General features: G+C 37.3%; 4 protein-coding genes across 5 annotated transcripts; 3 read left to right on the top strand and 1 right to left on the bottom strand.

The window, feature by feature from the left end:
• Nucleotides 1–2,767, top strand: LOC113494792 (lactosylceramide 4-alpha-galactosyltransferase-like). The gene is made up of 3 exons (XM_026873261.1): nt 1–1,487; nt 1,581–1,717; nt 2,072–2,767. The coding sequence occupies exons 1-3, from the start codon at nt 838–840 to the stop codon at nt 2,302–2,304; spliced, it is 1,020 nt and encodes a 339-aa protein (XP_026729062.1). The 5' UTR covers nt 1–837; the 3' UTR covers nt 2,305–2,767.
• A 5,877-nt stretch (nt 2,768–8,644) lies between these two features.
• On the top strand, nt 8,645–11,974 carry LOC113494791 (lactosylceramide 4-alpha-galactosyltransferase-like). Of its 2 annotated transcripts, XM_026873260.1 has the most exons (4): nt 8,645–9,147; nt 9,269–9,691; nt 9,841–9,953; nt 10,523–11,974. In XM_026873260.1, the coding sequence occupies exons 1-4, from the start codon at nt 9,122–9,124 to the stop codon at nt 10,747–10,749; spliced, it is 789 nt and encodes a 262-aa protein (XP_026729061.1). In that variant the 5' UTR covers nt 8,645–9,121; the 3' UTR covers nt 10,750–11,974. The 2 variants fall into 2 exon arrangements, with proteins under 2 accessions (XP_026729061.1, XP_026729060.1); XM_026873259.1 differs by having other exon boundaries at nt 8,645–9,691.
• A 2,324-nt stretch (nt 11,975–14,298) lies between these two features.
• LOC113495305 (lactosylceramide 4-alpha-galactosyltransferase-like) lies at nt 14,299–16,225 on the bottom strand. The gene is made up of 3 exons (XM_026873974.1): nt 15,211–16,225; nt 14,879–15,015; nt 14,299–14,598 (listed from the first exon to the last, which is right to left on the bottom strand). The coding sequence occupies exons 1-3, from the start codon at nt 15,882–15,884 to the stop codon at nt 14,321–14,323; spliced, it is 1,089 nt and encodes a 362-aa protein (XP_026729775.1). The 5' UTR covers nt 15,885–16,225; the 3' UTR covers nt 14,299–14,320.
• Nucleotides 16,226–17,117: 892 nt separating this feature from the next.
• Nucleotides 17,118–20,308, top strand: LOC113494827 (lactosylceramide 4-alpha-galactosyltransferase-like). Its single transcript, XM_026873312.1, has 3 exons — nt 17,118–17,838; nt 18,116–18,240; nt 19,673–20,308. Exons 1-3 carry the CDS (start codon nt 17,120–17,122, stop codon nt 19,897–19,899), a joined length of 1,071 nt encoding a protein of 356 aa, XP_026729113.1. The 5' UTR covers nt 17,118–17,119; the 3' UTR covers nt 19,900–20,308.
• Nucleotides 20,309–20,599: the final 291 nt, after the last annotated feature.

The raw sequence follows: 20,599 nt of genomic DNA, 5'->3' as shown, positions 1-20,599 counted from the left end.
TCCCGCATCCATCCGCTGCCAGTCGACTGTGACTACTGTGATTTAATTTAAATAATAAGTGTTTTGTAATTTTATCTTGGACCCGTATCTGGAGTACTTGCTACGACAAATCTAATAGGTCCAAGCACTTCAGAACGGCGCGATTATATCGTTACTGTTTCAAGTATTTTTAGCCACTTACTGCCTTAATTTCCGATGCTGTCCAAAAATCCTAGTTTATAAATCGAATATCTATCTATGACTTAAAAACGATCCATATGTAAAAAAAATCAAGGTGTCACCGTTTGTACAAGAAAATTATGATATGATTAAACGTACGCTATATAATATTACAAGAAAAGTATTTTCCTCCATAATGTTATTGGTTCGACTTAAAAAATGACTAATTGACTGTGTGTACCGGCTAAAATAAAAATTTATTTCTAAACGTCTTCCATACAAAGGATTTTCATGATTGAAGCTTAGTGGATTACCTAGAAATTGTCACAATACGTACCACATAGAGGGCATCTAAACCGTGCTGATTTACACCATTCGGCCTTTTGTGCAACTTGTTGTCTTCCATAAGATAATAGATAAAGTGACCTGCATCACTTGTTGATTAATCTCAAACCTTAAATATAGCAAAATGTTGTTTTAAATGTCTTTCAGATAAACAAACAATAATATGTACCGTTGGGTAATAATATTTTGATTCGAGGAAACACGAGACAAGTAATATCAAGTCAGGATGTGAATATAAAACGATGTTTTGGTCTGCGATATTAAACACAGTGCTAAAAGTATTGCAACTCATTAATTGACTTTTTTTAAAACCAACATCAAATTCAGTGCGAGATGCAGTATCCCTCGCTAAAAAAATGGCGTTTCCTCGCCGTTTCAGTGGCAGCGTTATTCGTAATCTATACATTGCTGGATATTATAGTGAGTTCGAACACCCCATGCTACCTTATGAACTCAGGCGACTGGTTGCCATCTGCTGAGGATCCGAGTTTCGCTCCGGCGGAGAGATCGATCTTCTTCCACGAGACGTCGTGCGCGGGCACGCTGAGGCCGCGGCAGGCGTGCGCGGTGGAGGCGGCGGCCAGGGCGCACCCGCAGCGGCAGGTGTACGTGCTGTTCAGCGCGCCGGTCACCTACTACACGCTGAGGACGAGCTGCCTCGCCCAGCTGACGCGCCTCACCAACGTGCACTTCGCCAGGGTCCACGTCGCGCAATACTCTGAAGGAACACCAGCCCAGACCATCTTACTCGAAGCCTTGAAGCAAAGTTCATTTCCTACAGAGCACTCTTCGGATATACTGAGAATAGTGACTCTAAGGAAATGGGGTGGAATTTATCTAGACACTGACATGATAGTTACTAGATCATTAGAAAATCTACCTCATACTTTTCTTGCAAAAGAAAATGCAGATAATATAGCGACAGGAATATTGTCGATTGGGAAGGATTTTATTGGAAGTAATCTAACTGATATCATCATGAAGTGAGGCTCTTGATTTTTAGGTAGCTTTAGATCAACCTGTAGATTCTACATGTAGTGTACTTGTTTTTCTGTATCTACGTTTATCTTTGATAGGTACATGCGAAAATATTTTAACCCTGAAAAATGGTCAGCTATTGGAGGATCGTTGGTCGACTATGTTATAGAAGATATGTGTCCTAAGCTGACTTATTCCTACGACTATTATAAAAACCCCATCAGCTACTGTAAAGGTATGTCGCCACAACAAGTTTCGTTCTAAATCTATACATTTAATTGCGTCGCGGCTTCGTGGACACTGAGGGTTCTTTGTCCCAGACTAAAGATAAATATTTCCAAAAGAAATTCTTGGTTAACATTGCTCAACTACAATTTTTATTTTTATTAAAAATTGTAGAGGCAACTACACCTCGTGAAAATGTTAACTGTCTATCAAAGAACTTGAGATACAGTATGGTATCAGACGGTCTTGGAGGTGCCTCAGTAGTAGGGTTTAATTTTTACCCTTTTACATGGAACGCTAAAAGTGTTTAGGTCGTGAGTTTCATTATCAAAAGAAAAACAACTAACCATTTATTATTTTTCAGGTGTGGCCATTTTTAACATTGAGTTATTCTACCCCGTGTATTTCACAGAAAAACACAAATTGTTCGATCCGCCAGACTCTGAATTTGATATGGAGCGACCCTACACTTACCATATGTGGAATTACATAACATTTAATGAAACAATTCATAGAGGTTCAGTGTATGAACTAATTGCTAAGCGATATTGTCCTACTATTTATAACACTTATGGCGAAGAGTTCGGAGTAAGTTAGTCCTTACAGCAACACAGCCATCCTAAACACTCCATCTCTAGTTGAAAACATACACGAATATCACGCAGAAACGAATTAATTTTCATGGAAAACTGTTGGAGTAAACAATTTGATCGCTGTTACTAATAATATAATACCCAGCACCAAGGATACAGTTCCAATTTAAATAAACCTATTTTAAATTTATTATTATTAACCGTTTTACCGCGCGCACATGATTTGGAAAATTTATATCTGAGTTCCGGTATTCGAACCATTGACGTGTGCCTTGGCAGTTCATCGGGCATACCAATAGGGCCCGGTAGTAACATAGTAACCAGGGTATCACTTTCAAGCAGTGACAATCTAGTAGTGCACTTTCGGAAAGGGTCTTAAATTAGTATAGGTATATGAAGTAGTCTAAAAATACAATGGACTGCGATGGGGTGAGTTGGTTGGTTGTTCATAGCTACACTACGACAACCGTACGAAAAAAATAAAAACTAAATAAACCCTTTCTAATATAGTTACCCCAGTCGTCTACATACCTACAGAATCATAAGAATTTATTTTTCCAAGTCTTAACCTCAGTTGCAATATTGAATACAAAATTTTAGGCCAGTAGCTGTGTGATGAATATTAAAATTATCAACATCAGTAAACCCATTATATTTTAGTACTAGGCCTGTGACTGTGGTAGTAAAAGCCATAAAATTTTGTTATCAGTTAATAAGTACATAAAATTACTGTTTAAAATACCTTCATATTAACGATATAGGTAAAAGTATCTACGTAAGACTTAATCCGCCCACAACACGAAAACATGAATACTGAAATAAATAATATCCGTCAAAAATTAACAGGTACAGTTGAGTGTTGTACTTTTTCAAAATGTGAACGCTTTGGCGACAGAAGATGGACAATCACATCGCTAGGCGCATCATAATGTGGGTGCCGTGGGCAAGTGTTGACAGTGAATACCGCGATAACTATTCTCGAAGCTGCGCTGTGGGCTTCACAACAGCCACAATCACACAGGCATGTGCCGCTGTGGAGGCGAGACGCTACGTGGGTGTTGCATGCCCCCGTCTCGGTTCTATGACAGGCCTCATTTAAGTGGCATTCTAATCGCGAAACCAATGTCCATTGGTCTTTTTCTGAATACAAGTTACATCGCCTTAAATATGCAATCTATGAACTATGTATGTAGGGCACAAAAAATATTAAAACCAAAATTTGTATCGTTGCGGATTGAAATTTGGGGTTTTAAGGAAAGATTAATTCGTATTTGTCTAATATTACGGACAGCTGTGAACGGATCAATATCACTCAGTCAAACCGGATGCAGCTAAGTATGCACCAGCGACTGCCTAGCTGACCTCTTCAACCCAGTTACCTGGGCTGCACGATACCCCTTAGGACCAAACGTATCAAGCGTAGCTTGACCTGTCATCGATCAACTTTTACAATTATGTTAAAAGTTAAGTCACGAGCTCCTCTTCGAATTTTATTTTACATCCTTAGAAAATTATTTGGTTTCTTCATATTTATGAACTTAATAAAGAGAAATCTTAATTAGTCTTCTCTTTCTAACGTTCCTACTGCTCCCTCCTACACTCTTACAAAGGCGTGAATAGAAAACAGGATGATAATAGGTATAATGCGTGAATACAACAGCACAAAACGTTATCTAACTGTTGACCGTAGCTTATCGTGGCTGTTACTGACGGACACTAATTTATTGATTGCATCATCATCAGCCTTTAGTAGTCCACTCCTGGACATAGGCCTCCCCCAATGTGCGCCATAGCGTCCTGACTTCGGCTGCCGCATCCAGCATCCGCCTGCAGTCTTTCGCAAGTCGTCATCCCACCTGGCCAATGGGCGTCCTACACTACGTTTGCCTAGTCGCGGTCTCCACTCAAGGACCCGTTTACTCCATCGGTTATGGGTTTTTCGCGAGATATGGCCGGCCCACTGCCACTTCAGATTGCTAATTCTAAGAGCTACGTCGATAACTTTAGTTCTCTGCCGGATGTATTCGTTACGAATCCTATACTTCAGAGAAACTCCGAGCATAGCCATTTCCATAGCTCGCTAAGCGACTTTAAACTAGTGGACCAGCCCTACGGTGAGTGTTCACGTTTCAGCTCCGTAGGTCCAGAAGGGTAGGACGCACTGGTTGTAAACTTTCGTTTTCAAGCATTGCGGTATGGATGACGAGAAGACTCGACGCAGTTTTCCAAATGCTGCCCAGCCCAGCTGGATCCTTCGCTTGGCCTCCTTCTCGAAATTGCTCCTACCCAACTGCAGAATCTGCCCAAGGTAAGTGTACTCGATAACAATTTCGAGGAGGTGACCATGTACGACGACCGGTCCTGGATCAATGTGACCATTGATCATAACTTTGGTTTTATCCAAATTCATGCCAAGACCGATGCATCGCGTGGCTGAAGCTAGGTCGTCCAGCATTCGGTTCAGCTCCTCCAGCGACTCCGCCAGTATGACTATGTCATCAGCGAATCGCAGGTGTGAGATGTACTGACCGTTTATGTTAATGCCCTTACCTTTCCAGTCCAGCGTCCCAAACATATCTTCCAATGCGTTAGTGAACAGTTTCGGGGATATAGGATCCCCCTGTCTCACTCCTCTGCGCAATTGGATAGGTTTAGACTGCTGGCCCTGTAATTGGACACTCATGGTGGCCGCCTCGTAAAGACATCTCAGCACCTCGATATAACGATAGTCTACTTGGCATCGCTGTAAGGATTCCAGAACAGCCCAGGTCTCGACGGAGTCAAATGCCTTCTCATAGTCCACAAAAGCGAGACACAGGGGCTGATTATACTCTTCGGACTTCTGTATAATCTGCCTCACTGTGTGAATGTGGTCTATGGTGCCGTAGCCTCCGCGAAACCCGGCCTGTTCCGGTAGCTGGAACCCGTCGAGTCTCCTTGCTAGACGATTCGTGATCACCCGTGAGAACAGCTTATAGACGTGGCTCAAAAGTGAGATGGATCTGTAATTTTTAAGAAGGGTTTTATCTCCCTTCTTAAAAAAATGATTGCATGTTTAATGTGAATTCACATTACTATCTCTACCTACTAATAAGTTTTAATTTATCCATTCTCGACTTCAAAGAAACTGTTTGGCCATTTCAAATACGATGCCTTCTATTATTTTTCTATTTATACGTCTCCTGTACTTTATTGGCGATGCTAGTTTATACAATGAACCTGGAGAACAATCACGCAAAGCAAGACCAAAGTGTTTTTTGTTACAACTCGTTGGAAAATGACGGTTTACCAACAATAAATGTTTCAAGCTTTAATCCGGGTCCTAAGACAATTTTTTTTCACGAAACTTCATGCAGAGGTCGTCTAAGCCTACGACAAGGGTGTTGTATAGAATCCGCTGCTAGATTACACCCTAAATGGCAAGTGTTTGTACTTTTTAATTCGCCTGTTTCTCGTACAAAGCTTAATGCAAGCATTTTAACGAGCCTCTTAAAAATTCCTAATATCAAAGTCGCAAGAGTTGTTGCTTTGGAGTATGCAAGAGACACTACATTAAAAACAACAATAGAGGACAAACTGTGGAACAGTCCCTACATTGTGGAGCATATGGCTGACCTCATGAAGATCATAACATTACACAAGTATGGCGGCGTTTATTTGGACCTTGATCAACTAGTTGTTAAAGCTTTTGATGATCTTCCAAAAAACTGGATCGCAAAAGAAACCGAAAGTGAATTGGGTGTAGGAGCTATGGCGTTTACAAATGATGAAATTGGGAAGAACCTAACTGGCGCTGTGATGGTGTAAGAAAAGTTTGTTTGATCATAATGAATTAAAACCAATCCAAAACTGAGGAGCTCAAGATGTTAATTTAATAAACAAATAAAGTACCTTCAAAATCGGCTTATTAACAATACAGTTATTCGCGTCCAATGTTGATTTTTTGAGACATTTGTTACTTTATTAATTTAACCCATCTATATTTGCTTACAGTGAAATGTTTCGGACATTCAATGTTCAGACGTTAACATATAATGGCCAGCAGGCTTTCGAAAGAGTATTTGAAACAAAATGCGGCAAAAGCTCAATTAACTCTTCCACCTGTATGGGTATGACACTTTTCAACATTACTACTTACCTACTAAGGGTGCCCCTATGTTTGCGTTTGCTCAAACAGCCTGAATAAAGTATGCAATCAGAAGGTCTACCACCAAGTCTTAAAGTAATATTTAATTATATATATTATGAAAGCGTGACTGTGTTATTCAACGTGTAGAAGAAAGATGCCGCTCCATCTTTCTTCTACACCGACAACAATAATAATTACTTTATACGTAGCGATAGACAAACGACTTGAAAATGATAATATTGCTTTAAGAACAAGAACGTACAACCGACTTCGATAAAAACTACTCAGCTAAATGTAAGAATTTTTATCGGCCGAATCGACAGCTATTTCGACCGAAATGAAAAAAGAATCGAAAAAATCTATTCATCCAGTCCGCAACTCGGATTCCAAATTCGAATATATTTAGGTATATGTACCATTTTTTGAAGTTGGTTGGAAAAAGTAAAGGCTCTATCTACTGTGATTAATAGTTAACGGTCATAGTTAACACGCACCTTTGTAAAAAATGAATTGGCTTTTTACAAGATTTTATTTAATTTTATAACTGCCTTTTTCGTAAACAAATGTTGCAAGTTTGGCCCAATTCTTGGTTGCCTTTTGAGCTTACTTTCTGTCAATATGAGTATCAGCATGGAGCTGATATGATAGCCAGAACGGAAGGGTGGCTATAGAAGTTCCGCAATGATTGAACATAAACCGATCGAGTTTGAGTTTGTTTCACTCGAAGGCTAGGTGAATATCTTATTAAAAAAAATCAGTTCTTTCATTTTATTTTCTTTCGGTTTTTTTTTTCAGGAGCATCGATCCTTAATCCCAATTTATTCTATCCAGTCGGTTATAAAGAGGCTCATAGATACTTCCAAAATTCAAGTTTAAAATTATACAATGGCTCTTACACCCATCACTTGTGGGGAATTATGACGAATATGTACCATTTTGAGGAATTGACACCCTTTGACGAACTTTCAAAGAAATACTGTCCATCGCTTCATAAATTAATGTACGATATGGTGTATGGCCCTTTTTCACGCACATAGCCTGCAATTGTTAGACTTCGAAACAAGAACGCTTAACGAGTTGTTTTTAACCCTATTTAAAGGTACTTTAAACCAACTATGCGATCGAGAATAATATACACAGCGATAAAAAAAAAACTTAAAACAAGCTATATAATACGTGAAATTGAAACACATTTTAATCCAGCAACGTTCAAAATAAAACAATACACACGCTACGTGTTTGAATCAGACGTGTAGGATCGGGTCTTGGGTCCTTTGTGTATGTACATGTACAAGGGTTGTTGCGAAAAATTTTCCGCATGGATTTAGACATCTGCAACTACATCCACATTCGCAATCATTGATGCAGATACAAATGTAATAGAAGTTGCAAGATAAGAAAGATATTTGGAAGTGCCACATAAACAATTTTAAGGCTAATTGGACTCACCGAATGCTACAGCCAACGTTATCTTTTACCCTTTAGTATGCCTGCTCCTAAAGGCTGGATTCGATGTTTAGATTAATACATTCATTACTATTTCCTGACTTTAATTTATCCATTTACTTAATCCTTCCTACTAATATTATATTCGGCAAAGTTTGTATGTCTAGATGTTAGCAGACTAGCTAACGAAATTCGCAGGATTAACTAGCTTTTTTAGCAAACAGTTTTTTTTTTTGACAAATAGCCTATTATCAAAGATGAATTTTGTCATTCAAAGTGATTTAACATTTAAAGTGCATGAATTTTTTTCATTTCGTGTTTCAGTAGAGGTTAAATCTTGAAAAGTTCTAGTTTTGAAAAACGAATTCTGAAATAATCTGGTCTACTAGTCTATGATCATTTAGCTGCTGTGATCATTTTGGCATATGACATTAGCAGATATCAAATTACTGACTCGAATTAAGAGAAGATTGGTGATTTGCAAGATGAACAGCCTACAACGCAATAAAGTTAATAAACTGATTAAGCTAACCGTAACGATATTTATCGATTTAATTTAAGGATCGATATTTTTAATTTTCAATTTAATTTCTTTTTCACCAAATCCGGGTATATTCATTTTATTTTCTAAATCCAAGTATGCGGATTGTTTAATTTGCTTGTTTTTATAATGCGAGGACTTAATATTCCACAAGCATTCATGTTCTAGATATTTGGAAACAAATTTAAAAGTTGTCTCTTCGCTCCAACGAAACGCCATTTTAACGGCACCACAGACTACTAGAGAGAGATGTGGCGGCAACTAATGAACTCGACTAATTCGACAGGTCACTGCAATTACCTGACAACGACGTATGGCCCGAAATTCTAAACAAGATACTTCAAAGTTGATACATAAAAATATTTGTATGTTATGATTTTAGTAATCGTTCAGAATAACAACCGTCCGGCGATGCCGACAATGTCAACCGTGTTATAAATTTAATAAATTTTATAAACAATTCAAGGAAACTGGTACCGGTCACCAACACTTACTAGTCACACTACACACTAGGGCCACAGCACAGTCATCAACCACGGGAACAATACATTCCTTAATAATCGCTTTTCAGACAGGAATGAATTATTCAAGTATTTTACGATTCAGTACATTTCATATTTATTTGATAGCGGTGTTCATTATAGGCGCTGAAATATTTATTGTTATGTTCAATTACATTTCTCTGTCGCTTCCTACGATCAGACAATGGCGGCACCTTGTTTCGGACATATCGTGCCACTACTCAGAGTACGGCGACGCTCTGCCATCTGCGGAGGACGTCAGCTTCTCGCCGAAGTCAAATTCCATCTACTTCCACGAGACCTCGTGTCGAGGAGGACTCACCTCTCGCCAAGCCTGCTCCATAGAGGCCGCGGCCAGAACACATCCAAAGCGGGAAGTGTACGTTCTCTTCAGCGCACCTGTTAGCGAGAACGTTTTGAAAAGAAGTTGCCTAGCAAAATTACTGCAATTCGACAATATTAAAGCCGCGAGAGTGCATATAGACATGTACGCCAAGGGTTCAACTATAGAACCAATTTTATTAGATTTGGACGAAAGCAATTACCCAATTCAACATACTTCTGACATACTAAGGATACTAACCCTGAACAAATGGGGCGGCATATATCTCGACACTGATATGATAGTTGTGAAGTCTTTAGACGAATTGCCTCCTAACTGGGTCGCGAAACAAAGTGACTTTTCTTTAGCTTCAGGAATCTTGTCGTTTGCTAAAGATGAGGTTGGAAGGAATGTCACGAAAAGAATCCTTGAGTAAGTAAAAATTTGTTTTTTGATTCTTTAATTTCTTAGTGAGTCAACAATTTCTTGTAAATATATGCGAGATTATATACATGCAAGTTGATGTGAACGATAGTGTAATATCAACACCCAAAAATATGATTCATTTTTTATGTTACCAGATTATTATCCCAAAATTTTGACCCTTACGACTGGATTGCTAATGGCCCGTATATCGTTCAAAATGCAGTTTTACCTTTATGCATGACTGGGAACATTTCCGAAAATTGTAATGGTAAGTCGCCAATCGTTTATTTTGATGAATTATTAATACCACAGAAGACCTCGTGGTCGGCCCAGGCGAAGAAGGAGCGTCGAGCTTGTTTGAAAGACACTTGCGATAGAAAACAGAGAGCCAGATCGCTACCCATTTTATTGTCTTAACCCCTCAGACCAGAGAGAAAATTAGCATTGCTTTTCTAAACTTCTCTTCTTTTTATATCTAAACCTTTAGATATAAAAAGGACTTCATGGGGACTCCCAGCTCTTTCTTTCCCTAACTGGCTGGCTGACCCCATATACAAAAAGATCGGGTTTACTCCCATGAATAAAAAGAGATACGAATATTAATAAATAATATTTTGAGTGTTGACTGGGCTGACATTTTTGAATAAAGCCATACCAATGTAGATATTTTCAAACGTTGTTGTAACTAAAAACATACACAAATAGAGCAACGGCACAAAACAACGAATAATTCAGCACTTGTTCGCTATCAATTATAAAACATGTGAAGTAGGTATTTTACATGTTTGCATTTATTTCCGTTATATAATACTTTCAACTGTCTTCCATGTATTACAGGTATTAAAATCATGCCGTACGAGTTATTCTACCCACTACATTACTCTCTGTGGAAGTTCTTCTTTCGAGTAGAGACTTTTTCAACCACTGAATCTCCTTACTCTTATCACATGTGGAATTATCTGAGCAGCGCTGAGAAAATAGAGAAGGGCTCTCTGTACCAAGTGCTGGCAAAAAAATACTGTCCGTCAATTTATGAACTGTATGGAGAGGACTTTGGAATGTAAACGGATCTCCGGGCAGGGATCTAGCACCACCCCCTCAAAGATTGTTTCAGTCGTGGAAATTAATGCTGGTGGTGAAAAGGTGGCCGTTGGCTCGCAGCGAATTGGATCTGAATTGATGTTTTTGACCTCCACCACCCATCATCAGTATGATAAAAATGGCTTTTGGTGATGTTGATCATTGTGCAATTTTTCTACATATCAATCTAATTGTATAAACATGACAGGGATTACATTGAACTAAGCGAATGACAGTTATTCAATTTTACATACTCGCAAAGTTCTGACTCCTCCGTTTGTTTTCTTTTATCACTATAAACATAAATACTGTGACCGATAGTAAACAATAATATTACGGTCTTGTCTTGTCTGTAATTCATTGGAGCTGAGAGCAGTGATAGCATTCACCTCACAATAGTATTAAGACAAAATAAATGTAAATATAATACCTATATAAAAATGTTACGTCTTAACATCATATTGTACACAATTTTACTTCTATTGTGGCTTATCGGATGTGTCTTATTTCTGTTAATAATGAAAACTGCGAGGTCAGAATTGAGCCCAGAGCTTCAAAGAACAACGGGCCGGATAACTACGGATGCCTTCGAGGTGACTGAACCGGATTACCCGGGTTCGTTACCGGAGTACGCTGATAAACTGCAAGATTTATTCTAGAAAATAAGGTATGACCGTCGAGTGTCGTGAGGGTCCAAGACAACTAAATGAAATGAAATTAAATAATTTATTCTGCAAATAGGATAGACGTCATTACTTTTACATGCCATTTTTTAAGCTCTGACAAACTCAGGGGTCATCGCCTCTTTTAAAGTCCGACGTCTAATCACATTGGAATTAATGAGGAAAAAAAAACTATGCGACACACAATCCATGGACACGAAAATATTTTTTGAAAATAAACGTGACAGTTCTTTGACTTGTAAGTTTAATACATTAGAGAGACCCGTCAACGACAGCTTTCATATTAAAAGTATGTATAAACGCAAAATTTGTATTAATAATAAACTTATTGATATTGTTCCTAGATGATACGAATATATGTATCCAAATATGTTACGAAATAGTATGTTTTTGTATAAGATAGTTTTAATTCCGTAAAACATATACAGGGTGTCTGAAAAAGTAACGGATAAGCGGCACAATTTTTTTTGTGACCTGTAATTATATAATTAACAATGGGCAACCATTCTTCAGCCTACCCTATATATTTTAGATGGTTTCTTACGTAAAATATGTTTTCAAATACTTGATTTACGATTACAATGTTCATTTGTTATTTTACGGAAATCAGTCTGACGTAGTAAACAGTTTTGTTTTTTGCCAAGTACTGTTGTTTATTCAGACATTGTTACGAATAGGTTCGTGTAAAATAGTGTATATTATGTACATACTTTATATTCATTATTTCAATATTATAATTAATTCATTTATCTGTTCCTTTCTATCGCCTTGTGTCTTACCTAAAGTACCAGGGTAGCAGACAGCAGTAGTACCTGAAACAGATTGGGATCAGGAGAAAGGGTAGTAGTAGGTAATTTTAATTGGTATCGAAGATTTAAATTGTATTTAAATATTTAAATGCTCAAAGGACGTATTTAACACAAAATTGGGACATAGATATGTACTTATTCTAACGATAAAATCTTTTTTTTTTAATATTGTCTGTTTATTAGATAGTTACAGATAAGATTTAAAATGATTTCCTTGTAATCAGCTATTACATGGATTTTGAAAAAAGTTTTTCGGCGAAGTCCGTAACATTTTATCTTCATATCTAATTAGAATAATATAACAGGTCAAGTGCGAGTAGCACTACGACACAAAGGGTTCCGTACAAATAGGCTAACACTAAACTAACCGGTCTTCGGTTATTTGGCACCCAACAAATTGATGACAGTCGCAACCGTTGCTTGATCTCGATCTATATTTTTAGTATTCGTTAAGTTAAAACAGAAATACATAATCTGTGAAAATTACCTGTCTAACACGTGCATGAGAAACAGCAACCAGTCAGACGGACATACAGCACATTCTTAGTAATACGGTTCCCGTTTGTATCCTTTTTGTACAAAACCTGACATGACATTACAGCGATATTGCTGGCAGAAACGTATTTATCATTTATGTCCCACAGTAGAGCTATCGAGTTGCTTTTGATATTGATTCATAGTTATTTTTTAATACAATTTTGAGTATGAAAACAAGCAACTTTCTAGGAAAAATAATTTTAACGAGTTGCCGGGATAAGTGTGCACCGATACGTCAATACAACTGACTGATATTTTGATGTACCTATACTAAGACCTCGTATACCTGATATGAAACTGATAGTTTTTTATTCGCAGGTACATACTATTTACAATTAAGTATAAAGATTTGGCTCACGGCTCACGTAATTTTTTTTTTCAATCACGCCCGCTTTAATGTTTAAGGTAAGTCTTTGTGTCGATCAGATCAGACTTAACGCACTCAAACTGTCTCATACTCAGGACAAGCATTCGTGGATCACACAAGTGCTGGCCTACGCGGGGATAGAACTCGCGACACGTCACGCTCTGTGGGTTTCACGTGGTGACCTCTCCCGCTCGGCACGCCGCGCCGTGCGGACAAACACTTCTACATTAATTTAAATAAAATTGTAAAGAATAACATTTCTCTTTTAAAAGCAAGGTTTTTCTTCCGGTAGGATTTCGCTATTTTAATTAATAGTCATACATACATTTCGAACAAATCTATACTAATATATAAAGATGAAGAGTTTGATTGTTTTAACCCGCTAATCTCAAAAACTACTGGTTCAAATTGAAAAAATATGTTTGTGTTATATAGACCATTCATCGAGGAAGGCTTTAGGCTATATACCATCACGCTGCGACTAATAGGAGCGAAGATACAATGGAAAATATGGAAAAAACAGGGCAGGTATAAATCATAACTTATAATATCTCCTAACCTCGCGGACGAAGTCTCAGGCAATAGCTAGTAACTTATAAATCGTTAAAATGTCGTGGTGGCCTTAGGGTTTCATGCATACATTTGCTCGCACGAGGCGCAGGCTTGATACCAAAGCAGCCAAAGTACCAATGACACTTTTTCACGGCTATATTTAGGTACTTTCTTATTAATTCAGACGGTGAAAGAAAACACCGTTAGGAAACCTGGATTTTAAATATTAGAATCTAAAATCCCACGGTGAGCTAGCGTGGTGATTAATGCTTAAAACTTTTCCCACAGGAAGAGGCCTGAGTTTAGCTGTGGTTATTGTGTCGACAAAATGCTACTGGTAGAAATAGGTTGGTACTGCTATAGCTCAATGATTGGTATCTACATAGTATATTAACATTAAAAAATACCGTAAAAAGCGTGGCGTGCTTACTGAAAATATTCCTTGTATGACACACTTACCCACACTGCACACATTTTTTAGTTAGGCACCACACAATTTTTTAAATTAAATTGTATATTTTAATTAAACTCTTAACCATATAATTTTAATTATTTTGAAATTTATTTTCTAACTTTAAGCTCAGTTTATTTATAATAGCGTAGTGTATTAGGTTTTTACCCTATTATTTTTATTGAAATTATTAAACTCCTGTTTAAGCATAATGCCACCAAAATAAGTGGTAAAAATTGTCGGGCAATAATACTCAGCAAGTCTGCTGTAAAGTGAGAATTCTGTCACAAGATTATACTTTGTAAAGTATTCCCACACGTGATATGTGTATATATTTTCGTCCTTCCACTTGTTCCAGTCAACTTCATGAAAATACTCCGATCTGTTGTGAAATGATACTGGATAAAATAATTCTGGACCATAAACTGCAACATCTGTAAATAAATATCAAACATAAATGGTTTTATTCAATTAGTAAAAGGAGATGCTTAATGATTTTTATCAGCCTATCAAATAGTCGTGTAATAGCAATGCCTTAAATATATCGAACTTTAGGTACTATTGAAAAATCGTAATTTTGGCTTCCTAGTAGAAAGCCTTTAACAACATTTCGAACGACAAGTCAACCTTTTTTAAAGAGATAATGGGAGATAAAAGGTCCATTAGGCTTCCAATTAAGAGAGGACCATGAAACATCACCTAAAGAGCACTTACCGTCGCACGAGGACAGTGACATGCCTTGGATCTTATCCGTCGTGCACCAGAGCTGCATAGCACGCGTCAGGACACTGGGCCCGCTGTAACTCCATGTGGCATGCTCCTCATTAAATAATATCTCACTATATAGGAAACTGGAATAAATATCCATATAGGAAAATATCGGTAAGGGTTTTTTGTAAAAAAAAATGAAAATAGTGAATCTTGCTTATGTTGAGATCACAAACGTTTAGTTCATTTGATCATAAAAGTTTCAGAAAATTTTGTAATTATACCATACCAACAGTTTAAGAAAAAAGTCTTATGTCATCATAGAAATAGACAATTACCCTATGGATATTTCAGCGAGCTTCCGTCCAGCGTGATTTTCCGAAAACGCGAACATATCTGTTGATAATGTTTCTGGAGTTTCTCTGACTACCCAATTCTTGGACAGCTCTGCTAGAGACTTGCCCACTATGACGTCTAAACCTAAATAAATCCCGCTGTACTTGTACATAGTTAAATATGTCATGACTCTAGCAATATGCACATGCAGTTGGTCGTCAGTCAGTTGGATTACCGCGTGCCCCAGAGGTGTTCCCTCGACGTAGCTGTTGATGTGCACTCTCAGAAACCGGACGTTGCTATAACTATCTAACAAAGTCTTCATTGTACTTTGTTCGAAGTAATCTCTTAAGACTGGAGACGTGAAAAGCACGTTGATTTGGTGGTTCGGATGTGCTAAAGCTGCTGATTCCACAGCACACGCTTGGCGGTACGAGAGACCACCCCTGCATGTCGTCTCATGAAAGAATATAGACTTAGGCGGAAATGAGGTACTTCTTAGAAGCAACGGTAACACATCCTTATCTGTCTTGTGAAAATGACATGACTTGCCTTTGCGTTTATTCCGTAATTTAACTTCCTCTTTCTCCTTACAAATGTTATACAATACTAATACAAGTAAAATAAAAAAATATACAAACAAGTACAAACGTAGCCTTGAAGAATTTAAAATCATGTTCCGAACACTTTAAAAACTAGTATCGAACAACCACTTAATAATATTATCGACGATAGCCTAAAGGAGTCTATTCCTAAGTAATCAATATTTCATTTACTAATCTCGTATATAATCGATTCCTGAACGAGTTATAAAATTGCGATAATGTGATTTGTTTTATTGTTATTAAATACCACGGTAATTAATAAGGAAATTACTTACATCTTGTTAGCAAAGACTCAAAGTCCAGAGGGACTTTTTTGTTCGACGGGAGAAACTCAATGTGCACATTGGTAAGTACGATTTAGGCGGCCAAAAGTCATTAAATAATTCCTGGAATACCCCACCTGGCGAATAAGAACCAACCCCACCCACCCCCCTAGACTTCGGATAACATTTTCTTCTGTGAATATTTTATGTGTCGAAGCATGTTTAGATGTTTAAGTGATGAATACCAGTCATTAATGAAATCGTTGAAAGTTTGTGTGATCGTTGAAAGTAAAAGATTGTCGAAAGTTATTTTAATATTAAAGTTATACTTTAATAAATAACTTAATGAGTCATCAATGATATCCCTTTAAAAATGTTTTTTCTTTATTTTTCAATTTCAATATGAAATATATTTCTTAGGGAAACCGTGAGTACCGCTCAGCTGGTCGAGCAGTCTGTGCAGTAATTCACAACAGTCACAAAATCTAACATAGTATACTGTTATGGAATAAAATTTTATTCATCCAAAATCCACTTCTTTCAAGTAACAGAAACATTTGCTCAATCTACAAATAGTTGAATAATAAAACCTACGTTATATGCGTGTTCAATATTATATAAAAAAAAACACTATGAAATCAACCACGATCTCGACTAAAACCTTTTTTGATGAAAAATTACAAGTAAGACGTGAGTAATTTTGGTAAATTATTCCAACCACTGAGTTCTTTTTAGGAAACTATGTATATGTCGGAATATAAATATCACAAAAAATTATTTTGGCCGTTTCAAGCGTAAAAATCTACCTACCTATGTGACTAACCTCTTCTCGTCAGAATGTGGGCTGTGCGAGTGTCAGACTCTTATCTGCCTTTATCCTACAATAGAGTGTGTCATCATAATTAAGAAATCGGGCTAATCTTATTGAAATCAAATGTTTTACCAAAATGTATTTGTTGTAGATCGTTATCAAATTAGATAACGCCGCGTTAAAATGATTATTTTTCTCGGTTACCTGCTCATTCCGCAAAAATAGCTCAAATATGTACTCGTTAATGAGTCAAAAAAAAAGTTTTCTTATGAGGAAAAATGTGGTAATTTTAATAAGTTTAGTTATTTTAAGTGTAGTAACAATTTTGTACGTCAACAAGCACAATGTGTCGATCGGAGAACCTTATTTCATACATTTTGAAGAGACAGGCAATAACATATCATGTCATTATGTAGACGAAGGAGATGCTTTGCCGTCAGCTGAAGACACAACCTTTTCGCCGAGATCAAACTCGATATTCTTCCATGAGACGTCATGCCGGGGAGGTCTGAACTCGCGCCAGGCGTGTGCTGTCGAGTCCGCCGCGCGGGCCCACCCGAGGAGACAGGTCTACGTTATGTTCAGCGCACCTGTCAGCGACATAGTCTACGAAAGAAGTTGTATAGCTAAGCTTCGTCGCTTTCCAAACGTGCACTTCGCAAGGGTGCACATCACGGACTACGCCAGAAAGACTCCCTTGGAATCAATGGTGGCAAGCGAGCCTTTTAAAGAAAGCAAGTGGCGAGTAGAACATACGTCTGACGTCCTCAGGTACCTCACTCTATACAAATGGGGAGGGGTGTATCTGGACACGGATATGTTGGTGGTAAAGTCTTTAACCCCTCTGGGTCACAACTGGGCAGCTAAAGAAAACAATGGCTTAGTCAATGCGGCAGCTATAGCTATTTCTATGGATTTCCTAGGGAGAAAACTGGCCAATGATGTAATTAAGTAAGTTTCATTTCTTTCCTTAAAATAAAATTTTATTAAAATGCTTAATATTGGTACCTACACTACCTACCTACTACTTGGCAACTTACGGCGATCGTACAGATTGTATGTTACGTAGATGTGTTCATTTTATTAATAAAGACGATACTTGTCTGTTAACAAAGCAGTTTGATAAATATTACAGGTACCCGCGTCGAAATAAAGTTTAAGTGGTTTTAGCTGTGATAGATAACACTAACATTGCACATTAATAATTGGTGGTTTTCTTTATTTCAAGGGAACTAAAAACTAACTACAGGCCAGATATTTGGATTCACAACGGACCTGGCGCCATCACAAGAGTGCTTCATAAATTGTGTAAAACCCACGATCTCGCGGAGTGGTCCGCAAATACATGTCAAGGTTTGATGTTCTCAATTATTCATGACTCCACCATTAACTATTAACTAAGTAGAGGTGAAGGAAATAATCTGTTGTAATCGTCAAAAAAGTTCATTATTGTACCTGAATATTGATAATAAAGCGTTTCTAAAAAAGGTAAAGAAAATCAAATTTACAAAAAAAAAATTAACTAATGAAACCTGTGGGTACGAAACCTATGGGTGCGGGCCCATAGGTTCCGTACCCACATGGTTAAATCTTAAATCCATGAAATTTAGGCACCGTTGTCTGTCAGTCTGCCCGTAGTATCGAGGTGAAGCGACCTATATTAAGGTCGCAAATTTGATGGACCACCAATTTTGTTCGCAAATCTGGGGGCACGGCAGTGCCCCCGCCAAGCGATGCGCACGGGCACTACCTACCTTTTCTCAAAGCGCTTCGTGGTTTTTTGAACCTTTTATTTTTCTCTTTCCCATTTATAAGGAACCCTCAGCGTCAAGAGTCCGACTCGAACTTGACGGATTTTTACTCATACAGAGATTGAAGGCTTTATTTAGGCTACCGCATAAGTGATTCGATCTCAGGTTAAGCTATGCTTGACGCGGTTGGTCCGTAGATGGGTGACCATCTTTGTCATAACGAGTTCTTCCGTGTTTCGGAAGGCACGTTAAATTGTGGGTCCCGGCTGTTATTCCTACATCTTTGACAGTCGTTACAGGTAGTCAGAAGCTTGAAAAAGTCTGACAGCCAGTCTAACCAAGGGTATCGTGTTGCCCAGGTAACTGGGTTAAGGAGGTCAGATAGGCAGTCGCTCCTTGTAAAACACTGGTACTTAGCTGAAACCGGTTGGACTGGTAGCCGACCCCAACATAATTGGGAAAAGGCTAGGCCAATGACAGAGATTGAATCATCGGCAGAATTTGAGGCTAGATGGCGTTGTGTGAAAATATGAGTAAGATTTCAAATCTTTATAGTTTTAATTTAATATCGAGTGTTTCACCCATTAATTCTCAGACAAATCTTTTAACATTATTGTATCTGTCGGATTATTTCCAATACATTATCACCGACATTATATTATTTTAAGCGGTGTTCGGTTATCATTGACATTCACGTTAGTTTTAAAAAGATAAGATTTGTTTCTAAAGAAATAATTGATGGGTATTGTCATAATTTGATTAATCTTGTTTTTCAGAATTGTAATCATAGAATGATTATAATCTATGGAGGCATTACATTTTTTTCATGAGCCTTTTTTTCAATTCTAGCACACGCACTGAGTGCCTGAGGCTATTTCAAAACGAATTTTATTAAAATCTGTTGAGAGGTTTCACCATAGATTTAGAATTACATGTGATTCTTTATCTAAGGATTTCACAAATGATATGACACTAGACAGACTGACAGATAAAGTAACATTTACATTTTTATTATGAGGTTTATATTGTTTCAGGATTGGAAATTTACGGGCCCGAGTACTTCTACCCGATTCACTACTCGAAGAAAGACGAATACTTCAAAGCAGGAGAATTGAAGGGCGCTGAGAATGCTTACACTCATCATTTTTGGAATAAGTTGACGCATGACATGAAAATAGAAAAGGATTCTCCATATGAGAAAATGGCGAAGGAGTACTGTCCAACTATCTATGAAATGTATGGAGAGGAATTTGGATCTTAAAGGCATTTTAAAGTCAATATCGTCTGGCTGGATAATCATTTTATCAGCCGAGAAAAAACTACACACAAAATATTGGAGAATGTTTTATTTTCATACCTGAAATCAAAAACTTGTACGATGCTTATAACAATCTTTAGTCCAGTCATCTTAGGTTTTATCTGCAAACAATAAAATTCATATAATGGACTACGGCATTGTATTGAATATGTGAAAAAAAAAATCAAGGGCTCTCAAGCACTAGGTTTTTTCCACAGATTTGGGTTTACAATACTCAAAATGTCTAGACTACTTCTACGATTTATGAGAATCCGTGATTTCATTACATGAGCTCTTTATTTAGCATAAGGTGTATTATAAGTTATACTTAATAATAATTTTAAGAAACCAAATAAATGTATTATTTGAATTTCTAAAAATGTAATGTTTCATTCCCTTTTTTTCAACACCGTCATTTATTGACGAAAAGTGTAATTTTTACGTACCTATCCATAATCGCCGTTAGTCCTGTAATATATATTTATTAACTATAGTACCTACCTTGTAAATATTCTTTATCTTCGCAAGTTCTAAATGGTTACTTGAAAATTATATAATAATATTTAAAATACTCACTTATCACTCAGTATTTTGCATTTACTTTCAAAGACAATATTATAGAATTTTAGAAATGGTCATGTTTCAATGTGTAAACTGAAGATTC

This window comes from Trichoplusia ni, chromosome 6 (genome assembly GCF_003590095.1).
Source record: "Trichoplusia ni isolate ovarian cell line Hi5 chromosome 6, tn1, whole genome shotgun sequence".
Lineage (NCBI taxonomy): Eukaryota > Metazoa > Arthropoda > Insecta > Lepidoptera > Noctuidae > Trichoplusia > Trichoplusia ni.
This window is presented reverse-complemented; position numbering and strand designations above follow the sequence as displayed.

What these genes read in the sequence shown, in the direction of transcription:
- LOC113494792 (XM_026873261.1), top strand. Translation starts at nt 838, where the DNA reads ATGCAGTATCCCTCGCTAAAAAAATGGCGTTTCCTCGCCGTTTCAGTG. An exon ending in CTAACTGATATCATCATGAA is followed by an intron (nt 1,488 to 1,580) that starts GTGAGGCTCTTG and finishes TATCTTTGATAG; the next exon opens with GTACATGCGAAAATATTTTA. An exon ending in CCCCATCAGCTACTGTAAAG is followed by an intron (nt 1,718 to 2,071) that starts GTATGTCGCCAC and finishes ATTATTTTTCAG; the next exon opens with GTGTGGCCATTTTTAACATT.
- LOC113494791 (XM_026873259.1), top strand. Translation starts at nt 8,994, where the DNA reads ATGAATTATTCAAGTATTTTACGATTCAGTACATTTCATATTTATTTG. An exon ending in GTCACGAAAAGAATCCTTGA is followed by an intron (nt 9,692 to 9,840) that starts GTAAGTAAAAAT and finishes TTATGTTACCAG; the next exon opens with ATTATTATCCCAAAATTTTG. An exon ending in CATTTCCGAAAATTGTAATG is followed by an intron (nt 9,954 to 10,522) that starts GTAAGTCGCCAA and finishes CATGTATTACAG; the next exon opens with GTATTAAAATCATGCCGTAC.
- LOC113495305 (XM_026873974.1), bottom strand. Translation starts at nt 15,884, where the DNA reads ATGATTTTAAATTCTTCAAGGCTACGTTTGTACTTGTTTGTATATTTT. An exon ending in CTCGCTGAAATATCCATAGG is followed by an intron (nt 15,016 to 15,210) that starts GTAATTGTCTAT and finishes TATTTATTCCAG; the next exon opens with TTTCCTATATAGTGAGATAT. An exon ending in GTCACTGTCCTCGTGCGACG is followed by an intron (nt 14,599 to 14,878) that starts GTAAGTGCTCTT and finishes ATTTATTTACAG; the next exon opens with ATGTTGCAGTTTATGGTCCA.
- LOC113494827 (XM_026873312.1), top strand. Translation starts at nt 17,120, where the DNA reads ATGTACTCGTTAATGAGTCAAAAAAAAAGTTTTCTTATGAGGAAAAAT. An exon ending in CTGGCCAATGATGTAATTAA is followed by an intron (nt 17,839 to 18,115) that starts GTAAGTTTCATT and finishes CTTTATTTCAAG; the next exon opens with GGAACTAAAAACTAACTACA. An exon ending in GTCCGCAAATACATGTCAAG is followed by an intron (nt 18,241 to 19,672) that starts GTTTGATGTTCT and finishes ATATTGTTTCAG; the next exon opens with GATTGGAAATTTACGGGCCC.